Source organism: Eumetopias jubatus, unplaced genomic scaffold, assembly GCF_037043125.1.
Source record: "Eumetopias jubatus isolate StellerSeaLion01/CBP00866 unplaced genomic scaffold, mEumJub1_p1.0 scaffold_13, whole genome shotgun sequence".
Lineage (NCBI taxonomy): Eukaryota > Metazoa > Chordata > Mammalia > Carnivora > Otariidae > Eumetopias > Eumetopias jubatus.
In genome coordinates, this window is record NW_028274819.1 from 93,578,737 (window position 1) to 93,590,504 (window position 11,768).

Here is an 11,768-nt window from a genome sequence, read left to right on the forward strand (position 1 = left end):
AGTCATGTTATTAGCCGGCTAGTGAAGTGAGGGGTGAGCCTGTTGCGCGGGGTGGGGGCCGCCCCCGGTCACGCTGTATCTCTGTTATCGTGTGCACTCAGTGTATTCAGCAACAAGCACATTCTTGGATAAGGAACAGCAAAGGGGGCAGACAGGACTACAGAGGACTTTTTGATTCCCTTGAAGAATGTGAAGTGTGAAGGAAAAGACGAACGGCGTGCCTCAGCCTGGCCTCTCCAGCTTGGGGACAAGTAGCACCGGGCTGTGATCCTAGCGACATGAAAACAGAGCAGCTTCTTGGGTAGCCGGGACCAGGACTTCATTCCTGGAGCTAGGAGCAGAATCCAGGGGCAGGGCTTTCGGACTCCTCCCTCTCCCTCCCGAGTCGGCAGCCTTTTCTCACTCGGGCTTACAGAACACTAAGTTTACCTCAGGCAGGGCTAAGCAAAAAAAATCCTGATTACAACAAGATGAAAATAAGCAGATTTGTAAAGAGAAATTTATTGCTAAAAATAAAGCAGCTAAAGTTTTTCCCAGGGAACACTGTCACCACAGGAGTCTCCATGACAAAATGTGTTGGTATGTCCTTCGCTCCTGAACTGCTGTCTTCTTCCATATTTGGAGTTTTACTTTAAGTTAAATGACGTGGTATGCGACCCCCTCCTGCTCAATCTGAAGACGGAGTCGGGCTACACTGTGACAGAGACTTCAGGTGCTGCAGGTGAGTGTCCACCAGGGGTTCGTGCGTCAGGAACACGGGCTCGTAAGAAGACACGAAGGGTGTGGGCTGAAGCTCTGGAAGGTCCAAGGATCCTGGAGAAGAAAATTCCTTCAGTTCCACTGCTGCCTGGGAATCTCAGGGGACTGATCAAGACACACGGGTGTCCTTTCAATTCCTAACACCCTTAATGTCTGTCAGCCGAATCTTGCCCTTGTTTGGTAACACAGGACAGAAACTTAACTTTTACAACAAAGAAAACCGTGGCCAAAATAGATTACGTGATTTGCCTAGGGTTATACAGTATATTAGAGGGAGAGAGTGAGAATTTTAATTCTATTATTTCCAGTCCAGAGTTCTCCCTGTATCACCCAAGGCCAGATCCCTGATTGTGCCACCCATTCGTGGTGGGGAATCCACCAAACACAGGCGGGACCAAGGTCATGACCTGATCCCCTTCGCTTCATTTGAAATGTTAGTCCCGTATGGTAGACTCTCCCCTGGAGCCCCGCCTGGGTCTTACTTAGGTTAGAAAAAGAGAAAGCCTAATTTTTCCGTGGGCCCCGCCTCACCCCGACGGCAGCCACTCCCCGTGACTGCCACCAGCACTGCTGGGGAGCCCGGCAGGCCAGCCAGCCCGTCCTCGCGCCCGGGGCTCTCTCTGGTCGGCGCAGCAGAGTTTCTATCCCTTGCTGCCCAGCTATTTGTAGTAGTCAACTCTGAATGAAGAGCAGAGGGCAGCCTAAAAACAGTCCATTTTCAAACCAGAAGGTAAAGTTGAGATACCTGGCAGAATGGGATCGCTATGATCTTCACCAAAGGCCTGTCTCTGAAAGGCTTCGAAGCTTACACTTGCATCATTCTCTGGCAGTCCTTGGGGTGGCTGCCCGTCTCCGGGTTTCCACACATCAAATTTCACCCACTGGTAACTGCAGGATCAAGGGGCATTATTGTAAGGGGTGTCTGTTAGCCGTAATAAGCCATTTTTACTTTCAGAGAGAGCAGGTATTTTCTCCTCTAGGTCTCTCCCATATATATCTAAAAATGATATTAACAAAGTAAGAGAAGATCGGTGTCTGCAGGACTTCGCAACCCTTTTGCTGTCATGGTACTCACAGACACTGGTAATTCTAGTACAGTGGGGGGCTGGCTCCTGCTCAGTTGAGGCTGAGGACTAACACTGAGGCACACTGGCTACGGAGCAAGCACGCTCTGCACAAAGAGGCAGCTCAGTAAGCGTAAGAACGAGCGAAGCAGTAACTGCCGGTCACAGTGCTCTCTCAAGGGAATGGATTTGATCACACTTACCTGACGCATTTTCGAGCTCCTGGACAACTCTGGATCAGGTTGTGAATAGTTGGATGAGAAAACCCAAAAAAGTCAGCTCCAGACGGAAGCAGGTTGGGCATTAGTTTCCCCCTAAATAGGCGAGGAAGGATTTGTAGTTTACAAGTTGAGAGGGAGAGGAGAATGGGTTTAGGAATGGACTGTGGGTATGAATGCAGAGAACACACTTTCTTGACTTGGATACTCTGGAGAAATCCAAAGGATTTCTGGTAAGAAATATAAAGGATGCAGGATAGCTTTCTATAGATGGGGGCTCTCCAGACATTAAACACAAGAACGTCTCACTGTACCACAAGGGGATCTCTTTAGACTTGTCTGTCTTCAAGCTTCAACTTACAGAGCAGCACTTATGGTCTTGAGCAGTTCTGCATGACAGGCATCTGCAGAAGAGGTGACAATGGCGTTCTGGGGGTCATCTTCAGGAACAATTTCAAACTGAGAAAGGTCAAAGGGCAATGAGATCAACCTCGAAGGAGGAAGTAGTAGAAAGTCATCCTACTGTGACTACTTCTTCACTCTACCTCTTGAAGCCGACGTATGACACTAGAAGGTGGGCACAATTTCCTAGAGTGCTGTTAAAAATTCAAATGAGTCCAAGAAAACACAGAAAGTCCTGTTTCAGTTCTATACACCCTGCCTGACGGCTCTCCAGTGCTCAACACTTAATTTGTTACATACCTTTCCTATCTACTTACTTACATCTATTCAGTACAAATACAAATGGTATTTTTCTTTTATTTTTTAACGATTTATTTTAGAACGAGCACCAGTGGGGGGAGGGGCAGAGAGAGAGAGAGAGAGAGAGAGAGAGAGGGAAAAAGCAGACTCCCTGCTGAGGGGGAGCCTGACTCGGGGCTCGATCTCATGACCTGAGCCAAAATCAAGAGTTGCATGCTCAACCATCTGAACCACCTGGCACCCCACAAATGGTATTTTAGAAATACATGAGATCAAATAAGATCATGTATAACATAATCTTATGTTTACTTTGTAGTATCTAGGAGGAAGGCCATTTTTACTGCAAGCCTCATTTATTTTTTGAATTGCAAAATATCTTGAAGCAAATATCTATAATATCTATTTATCTATGTCTATAATATCCATAATATTGAAGCAAAATAGCTATTAAAAAAACCCCTTAAATCAAAAGTATACTGAGGAATTTTTGCCGAGAAAGTATTTTTGTAACAAATACTATCTAGCCAACTTAATTCCTTGACCAGTTTTCTATAAGTTCAGTGAATTTTTGCAAAGAAAATATTTCCGTAAGAAGTTCTATTTAGCCAATGAAATTCCTTGACTAGTGTTCTATAAAGTTCAGTTAAACAGTATCCATTTTTCCAAAGACAATGCACAGATGGCTAACAGACACATGAAAAGATGCTCAGCATCACTCATCATCAGGGAGATACAAATAAAAATTAACAATGAGGTATCACCTCACACTGGTCACAATGGCTAAAATTAACACAGGAAATAAGTGTTGGTGAGGACGTAGAGAAAGGGGAACCCTCGTGCACTGTTGGTGGGAATGCAAATTGGTGTAGCCACTCTGGAAAACAGTATGGAGTTTCCTCAAAAAGTTAAAAATAGAACTACCCTATGATCCAGCAATTGCACTACTGGGTATTTACCCAGAGGATACCAACATAGTGATCTGAAGGGAAACATGCACCCTGATGCTTACAGCAGCATTATCAACATGGATAGCCAAATTATAGAAAGAGCCCAAATGTCCATCGACTGACGATTGGATAAAGAAGAGGTGGCATATACACACACATACAGACACACACACACACACATACATACACTAGAATGTTACTCAGCCATCAAAAAGAATGAAATCTTACCACCTGCAATGACATGGAGCTAGAATGTATTATACTAAGTGAAATAAGTCAGTCAGAAAAAGACAATATCCTATGATTTCACTCATATGTGGAATTTAAGAAACAAAACAGAAGAACATGGGGCGGAAAAAAAGGAGAGGCAAACCATAAAACAGACTCTTAACTAGAGAGAATAAACAGGTTTACTGGAGGGGGGAGGTAGGTGGGGGGGTGTTAATGGGTGATGGGAATTAGGAGGGCACTTGTGATAAGCACTGGATGCTGTATGTAAGTGATGAATCACCAAATTCTCCTGAAGCTAATATTACACTGTATGTTAACTAACTGGAATTTAAATAAAAACTTAACAAAAACCAAAACAAAAAAACCAGTATTCAGCTTTTTAATGATTACTTTAATCAAATTATTCCAAACAGGATTAATTTATTTTCTGTATATTTTCAAACAGTCACGTGCATTATTAATCATTTTTTAGAATCCAAAATCTACTTTACTGAGTATAGTTTCTCAGCTGTTAAGTTTTCTTCTGCAGTTTTTTTTTTTTAATTTATTTGAGAGAGAGAGAGACAGCAAGAGAGGGAACACAAGCAGGGGGAGTGGGAGAGGGAGAAGCAGGCTTCCCGCCGAGCAGGGAGCCCGACGTGGGGCTCGATCCCAGGACCCTGGGATCATGACCTGAGCCGAAGGCAGATGCTTAATGACTAAGCCACCCAGGTGCCCCTCTTCTGCAGTTTTTATTTCAATTATACTGTGTCATATTTTAGAGCTCTTTCAATTTTGTCAATAATTGTGAGTTTTAGTCAGTGGTTTTGTTACTTCAACCACTGACATATGTTGCAAATTGAAGATACTGATGGTTTATATTTATTTCTTAGCCATGCATGAAAAAAAACGCAAGTAATTATCTTCAAATATTCCAGGATGGCTCTCTTATTTGGTACTGGGTCATATCAATTCCAATCTTTTATATTCTACGCACACTATTCTGTTTTGCACAAAGAGCAAATAAAAGGCCAAAATCTCATATTTTGGTCTTGGAGAGCTTTCCTTGTTTGTATGTATAACTCTACTTCATTCTTTTAACTGCTACATAATATTACACAAGGTGGATAAATCTTAATTTTTAACCATTCTCCTACTGATGCGTATTTCAGCTATTTCTAATTTCTTGCCATTGCATACAATGCCATAATGTATATTGTTATATGTAACTCTTTTATTCACATTTGCACATTTTTCTAGGAAATACTCAAATACCTAGCAGTATTCTGGGTCAAAGGACACACATATTAAACTTGCTGATATTGCTAAGTTGCCTTCCAAAAGACTGGAAATCTTCACTCATACTAAATCCATACTTGTTTTCCTATACCCTGACCAACACTAAATATTATCAATCTCTCTGCTGTTTGCCTATGAGCAAAGTAAGACCTTTTTATTTGCATTTCCGTAATTGCTAATGTGGTCCGTCCTTACCAACCATCTGCACTGTTTCTATGAAATACCTGTTGTATATCTGACTCCTTTTTATATCTGACCACAGGAGCACTTTATCTGGATATTAATCCACTGTTACATATTTTCTTCCTGTTTTTTGCTTGAGTTTTAACTTGGATTACTGGGTCTTTTGTCATTTATTAAATTTTTAATGGTCAAATCTCACTATTTTCCTTTATGGCTTCTACATTTCATGCCTTGCTCAAGAAAAGCTTTCACCTGAAAGATTATAAAAATATTCTTTATATTTTCTGTTAACATATAGTATAAAACATTCTATAAAGCTAAAGTAATTAAAAGTCCTATTAGCATTTATAAACAAAGAGATGAAAAAGAACCATCTGGAAGCATACTCAAGTATAATATGCATTATATGCACACTAGAGATACCACTTCATGTTAGTTGGAAAAAAAAGGAATTAAACCTCACAATGTACCTGAAAATAATGTCCAGAGGGGTTAACAAGCTTTAAAAAAAAAGGAACTAAAAACCCCACAAACTCTTCAGAAATATTTCAGCAGTTTGTCTTTAAAGAAATTAGGAATCAGCTTGTCGATATCCATTACAATCCTATTAAATTTTGATTACATTTGCACTGAATTTATAAATTTGTTATAAATATGGTATATTGCTACAATGAGTCTTTCTGTTACAGTACTTTTTTTTTTTGACTGTAAACCATACAACATTGTCTTTTATTATTTATGGGTTTTAAAAATTATTTCCTCAATCTCTCCATACACAGGCAAAAGTAAGTATACTGTTTAACATACTGGAACTGGGAAATATTGACCATTGCCCAGAGAAGGGAAAATTATCCCTCAAACATGCTTAACCAGGAGGCCAATTCATCTGCCGACCTCCAAGAACATGGAGGTGAACATGATAGACAGACTGTCCCCCATCTGAACCTTCATTCACCACCATTTGATAACCCTTCTTCAGGCCCAGATCAGCAGCACATTTCTTGCCAACAATCATTAAAGGTCCAAGACGTTCATCATCATCTTCTGCTACAGAAATCTGAGATACAGGTTTCTTGGGTACCACCAGAAAATGAGTTGGTGCTTGAGGGGAAATGTCATGGAAAGCAAGACACTGGTCATCCTCAAAAATGATTTTGGCTGGGATTTCCTTGCTAATGATCTTCCCGAAGATCGTGTCGCCACCAGGCCGCGCGGCCTGTGCTTTGGCGATCTCATCTGCCATCTTGGCCTCCCTCCTGCGTGGCTGCCCCGGGGAGAAGCTCGAGAGGAGGGAGGAGCCGGGGCAGCCTGTTAGAGTACTTTCTAAACAGAACTCCTCCAATGGTCAGGTCATCTGAACACTCACATGTACCTAACAGTGCTCTAACCAGGATTGGGGCAGGGCAGTATTATCCACGTGCATCAGGCAGGCTCTCAGCTTCTGCTCAAAGGTTCCTTTCCTTGCCTCTACCTCCTTCCACCCAACTTTCTAGTGATCTGTAACATCACCAGACAGTGAAGCCTGGAACTTTGAAAATGGTCTATTTTTTCCCAATGATCAGAGGTGATGGTTGGGGAAAATGAACTGCCTCGAATCACAGCAGTGGGAAGGATGAACAAAGGTATTTCTTAAGACTAAGGTTCATGTCTCCCAGGTCCTTCAGAGTGTGTGCAATCAGAAACCAATATGTAGTTTCTTTGCTTCCTCCATTTGGGTCCTTCTTGAAATGGCAGAGTATCAAAATCATCGTTCTGGTATACAGGCCTGCATGTCACACATCAGCAGGCTTGCTCAGCCTCACAGTCACCATAGCAACAGTACAAGCAGCAGGGTTCAAAGCAAAGGGCGTCAGGAGAGTCAGACAGACAGATTCAAATCCCAGCCTGAGCACTTAATAACAAAGGTCTGACTTAGGGCCAGTCGCTTTTCTGCATCTTGTAGTTACCCAAATGGTTATTATAGGTATGTACTCTAAGGGTCAGAACAGGTAATACCTATTAAGTGGCTGTCACAGAGGTTCTCAAAAAAAAAAAAAAAAAAAAAAGGAAAAGAGTGGTTATTCGTAGAGTGGGTACCTGAGGCTGCATGCCACCATCCTTGATCTGGCAGGTATACAGACACTTCTGGTCCGGGCACTTGACACTGGCATATATCCGAGTACTGCAGTAGCCCACGGGGTAGATGGCGCGCTCATCATGGAAGCCAGGTCGGTCGGTGATGATCTATAAGAAAGAGTCCCCCAATCTGCGACTGAGGTCGCTGGAGAATTCAGGAGTCCAGTGTACTGTGGTAGCCTTTAAGACCACTTTGGGGCTGCAAAGAGTGACTCGAATCACAGAGAGAAAGTGTGTAGGCTGGGCAGCAGACAAAACTGACCTGGTTTCCTAGGGACTGGAGGTTTTCTGGGGTTGGTCTGGATCAGCAAGGGGCTGCGGCTAATAGGAACAGGGAGGGAAGGCTCAACCCCGTTCCCATATTTCTGATTCTCCTCTCTATGTATCGCTGGTCTCACTCACCTCCCCCAGGCTATATACTGTTAGACCCCCCAGTCCGATGGGGAACACAGGCCGTCCTGAGGGATCCAGGGCAATGGGCTGAACCAGCTTGCGAGCACCTCCCTCCATTTTCTTTTTCTTGGATGTTTTCTTCAGAACTGAAACGCAAATCTGGGGTCACCCACTTTAGGCCCCTCCCAACACTGAGGGGAAGGGAAAAATTTACACATGAATGCTAAGAGCAGTAAGCCCATCCTGCTTCTATATACTCACTGAATGGGCACATGGGACTTTCCCCCAAAGCCCAGAGTATCTTTCTAACCCACCCACCTGGCAGTGGCTAATTTTAATATTAGTGCCGAGGACCTAAAAGGCTTCCACTTTTTAAGACCTCTTACTTCATTTATCAGCTCAGAAATTTCCCAAGCCACCTGTGTGCTCAAAAGGCTACCTCGCCCATTTCCCTGCCTGTAGGAAAGACTGAGCTGAAGGCAACCTGGAGAACTGGGGGTGTGTGTGTGTGGAGGAGGCCTAAGCCTGCTCCCTTCACATTTAACCAGGTCTGTCTAGAAGTCCTCCACCCAAAGTGGCTCTAATAAACTTGCTTCCCGAGGGCTATTAGGGCTATTTAAGGATCAGAGGAGGGTTTAAGGATATCTGTGGTCGTGTGTGTCTATCAGTTAGTTCCAGGTCTTTGCCATTAGTCATTGGGCCACAGGGGCAAGTGATATCCTCTCCCCAAGGTACCTTCCAGTTTGTTGTTCTCTTTGCCTTTTTCTTTTTTCTCCTTCTTGGATTTCTTCCCAAATGGTTCCTCAGCCCCAGTGCTGGGCCCAGAAATGGACCCAGCTCCCTGTATAGCTCCCACAGAGCTGGCCACACCGTAAGTCAGGGGCAAACTGGAGCTGTGGGCAGGGGCTGCAGTCTGTACCTCCCCTTCTGTTAGGGCCTGAAGCTGGAGGAGCTTCTTTAGCAAATACCTGAGGTTGGGAAGGAAAGGGAGCAGAGGTATGAACTTCTGGTTTATCTCAATCTGGTATTTTATTCAAGTACTGGAAAAGCCAGAATTATATACTAAGATTATTACACTCATAAAAATAATGTTCTTGGGGCCAGGGAATAATGAAACTCCAGAGGACAATACGTCAAGGAGCCAAAGATAAGGACTGTAGCTTCTCTCTCTTGCATCTATAGATGTTGATGATGAAAGGTGTTATGCTTCCAAAGGGCACATACCAGGACCTGTTTATGTATATAGTTTATATATACCCACTGTGCTTTGCATAGAGTAGTACGTACTGAGTATTTGTGGAATGAGAGGCAGTTTCTTTTATCCCTTCTCGTTCTCTCCCTTGGTGAGTTAAAAGAAGATAGCTCATTAGATGTGGCAAGAGGGCTGTGTTTGCAAGATGAATAGAGGAGCTGTCTCATCCCCAGGGTCCAATACAACTTGGGTAAATGGGAACCAGTACTAGATAGAGGTTGTGAGTTTCTCTGTACTTGATCAGTAGCCAATGGGTTGTAATGCACAAAAATTCCACTGGAGAAAAATTCCCAGAACAGTAACACCATATCAATCACTGAAAATGTGATTCTGAACACAAAATGAAGGCAGCTCACCGTCTTTCTTCTTTTGCTTTAAGAAATTTTTCCTCCAGACGAGCAATTTCATCACAAATAGCAGCATTTTCCTTTAAGAAAAATTTTTGGATATAATCACATAAAAAGAGTAAAAGATCAAAGTATTACGCTGGGAAGAGGAGCTGTATTTTCTTTTTTTTTTTGAGAGAGAGCTCACACGCAGGAACGAGATGGAGGGGAAGGTGGGGGGAGAGGGCTGAGGGAGTGGGAAAGAGAGAGAATCCTAAGCAGGCTCCATGCCCAGCGAGGAGCCCAAGACAGGACTCGATCTCATGACCCTGAGATCATGACTTGAACTGAAATCAAGAGTCAGGGGCTTAACAGACTGAGCCACCCAGGCGCTCCAAGAGGAGCTGTATTTCAAACCAAAGAAGTGTTGCTGGGTGAGAAGGACGAGCTACTCTACCTTGCAGACAAACTATTAAAAAAACCTACAGTAAAGGTAGAGTCAAGTTCCACTATGGGCAGGGTAATTAATAACTTATTGAAACTGGGGCATATTTGAGTGAAAAGGGGGTGCTATTAACTATTATGCCAGTACAGTATGGTAGACAAGGGTCTCCTAGGCAAACCAAGATGTATGATCACCCTAATTAGGGTATTGGCAGAGAAAAGGGCATACTGCTTAAATCCATATATGCTTAGATTTAATCCTTACAAATATGAGAAATATCCGTTCCTAAGTGCCTTGACTCTTGGGGAGCTTATAAAACCAACCTAACCCGAAGCATCCCATGGAATAAGAACCTTAAAGAGAAAAACCGGGCAGAATAAAATCAACTCTAGTATGCAAAATTCTTAAACTTCATAATCTACTTATGTGTCCTCAAGTATCATCTTTCTGACTCAATCTGTTTCCCAAGCATCAGTTGTAAAGGAAATACTCTCATCTGGACGTTCCACAAGTGGACCTCAAACTCTTAAATGTTCAGACTTTAGGTACCTCTGACATGTAGAGGATAAAAGAAAGGGACTGGCCAACGAAGTATCCTTAAGTCCTCTTAATTCTACTTTCTTCATTTGTCTCCAGAGCACAGAGCAAGTGCTAAAGAGAGGCTTTTGGAAAGAACGTTCTAATTTTCAAACTTTCCCTTATCCTTCCAAAAATGTTGAGAGATGTTCAAAGCTTTTGGTAGAAAGAAGAGGCAAGGGTGGTGATTCAGCCATGGAAGCACATTCGAGGACTCCAGTCCCTGTTTCCCAGCACTGAGGCAAGCTGGAGCAAGCCAGAATACCGCAACACACGTTGTGGCTGGCACGCCAGTTCACTTAATAAACTCAGTGCCTCTACAATAAAAGAACAGCAGAAATACTTGAGAGACTCAAGGGATTAGAAGGGAGGTAAATTACTGAAAGCTTCACGTGCCCGTTGAGGAAAGAGGTCAGTTGCGTGTATTCGGGGTGCTGGGGCATAGGCTGTGTAGCGGAAGTAGTAAACCAGGACCAGGGTGTCTAAGTTGGAATCAGGGCTCTGACACAGTGCCCTTGAGCAAATCATCTCTTTGGGTTTCAGTGTAGCCATTTTTAAAAAACAATGCCTCACTCTAGGATTCTCTTGAGAATCAAACGCCTTTCCAAGAGTTCTGCGGTAAGAACGACAATGACTGAAACTCACTGGCACCTCTTTTAGGTGCCAAGCACTTACTTCACTTTCCTCACTTAATCTTCACAACTCCGAAAGGTAGTTGGCTCTCACGGGTCGGGAAAGAGAAGAGAGAGTACAGAAACTACCTAATTTGTCCAGGACACAAGGCTAACGAGAAGTAACGTGTACTGCAAAAGCTAACACTACTGTTCCTGCCACTCTGGGAGGGGAACGGTGTGGGGAAAGATGTCGCGAATTATGAATGTCGAGGCGGAGAAGGGCCGAGCGACGGTCAGACTCACAAACACGGTGGCTTTGGCCGCTTTGCGCAGCCGCAGGTACTTAAGCCGGTACTTCTCGTTCTGGCTCTTCTTCGGGAGCTTTTTCATCCTGGCCTTGCCGGACTGCAGCGGGGCCCGCGGCGACGAGGCCGGGCCGCCCAGCAGGCTCATGGTCCGGCCCCGCTACGGGGCCTCCAGGGCGCGGCCGGCATCGGCTCCTAGGCCGAGGAGCGCCGGCTTCGTCTCGTCTGGGCTGCCGGGATCCGGCCTCTTAGGAATCTAGCCTTCCGGAACGTTCCCAAGGCGGGCGGCTGGGCCAGAAGTCCGGCAACCGGCCTCAGCCCCGGGCCTCCCCTCACTTCCGCGTCTGCCTCGGAAGTAAG

General features: G+C 44.1%; 1 protein-coding gene and 1 pseudogene across 1 annotated transcript; both read right to left on the bottom strand.

Moving 5' to 3' along the window:
* Positions 1-485: 485 nt before the first annotated feature.
* On the bottom strand, positions 486-11,764 carry TBRG1 (transforming growth factor beta regulator 1). Its single transcript, XM_028125874.2, has 9 exons — positions 11,407-11,764; positions 9,499-9,569; positions 8,626-8,858; positions 7,900-8,036; positions 7,459-7,605; positions 2,403-2,500; positions 2,027-2,137; positions 1,505-1,647; positions 486-813 (listed from the first exon to the last, which is right to left on the bottom strand). The coding sequence occupies exons 1-9, from the start codon at positions 11,554-11,556 to the stop codon at positions 668-670; spliced, it is 1,236 nt and encodes a 411-aa protein (XP_027981675.1). The 5' UTR covers positions 11,557-11,764; the 3' UTR covers positions 486-667.
* LOC114225992 (adenosine 5'-monophosphoramidase HINT1 pseudogene) lies at positions 2,507-7,441 on the bottom strand (annotated as a pseudogene).
* Positions 11,765-11,768: the final 4 nt, after the last annotated feature.

Coding starts and splice junctions, on each gene's coding strand:
- TBRG1 (XM_028125874.2), bottom strand. CDS start 11,556: ATGAGCCTGCTGGGCGGCCCGGCCTCGTCGCCGCGGGCCCCGCTGCAG. Junction 8,037..8,625: donor AGAGAACAACAAACTGGAAG/GTACCTTGGGGA, acceptor TTTGCGTTTCAG/TTCTGAAGAAAACATCCAAG. Junction 7,606..7,899: donor CAGTATATAGCCTGGGGGAG/GTGAGTGAGACC, acceptor TCTTTCTTATAG/ATCATCACCGACCGACCTGG.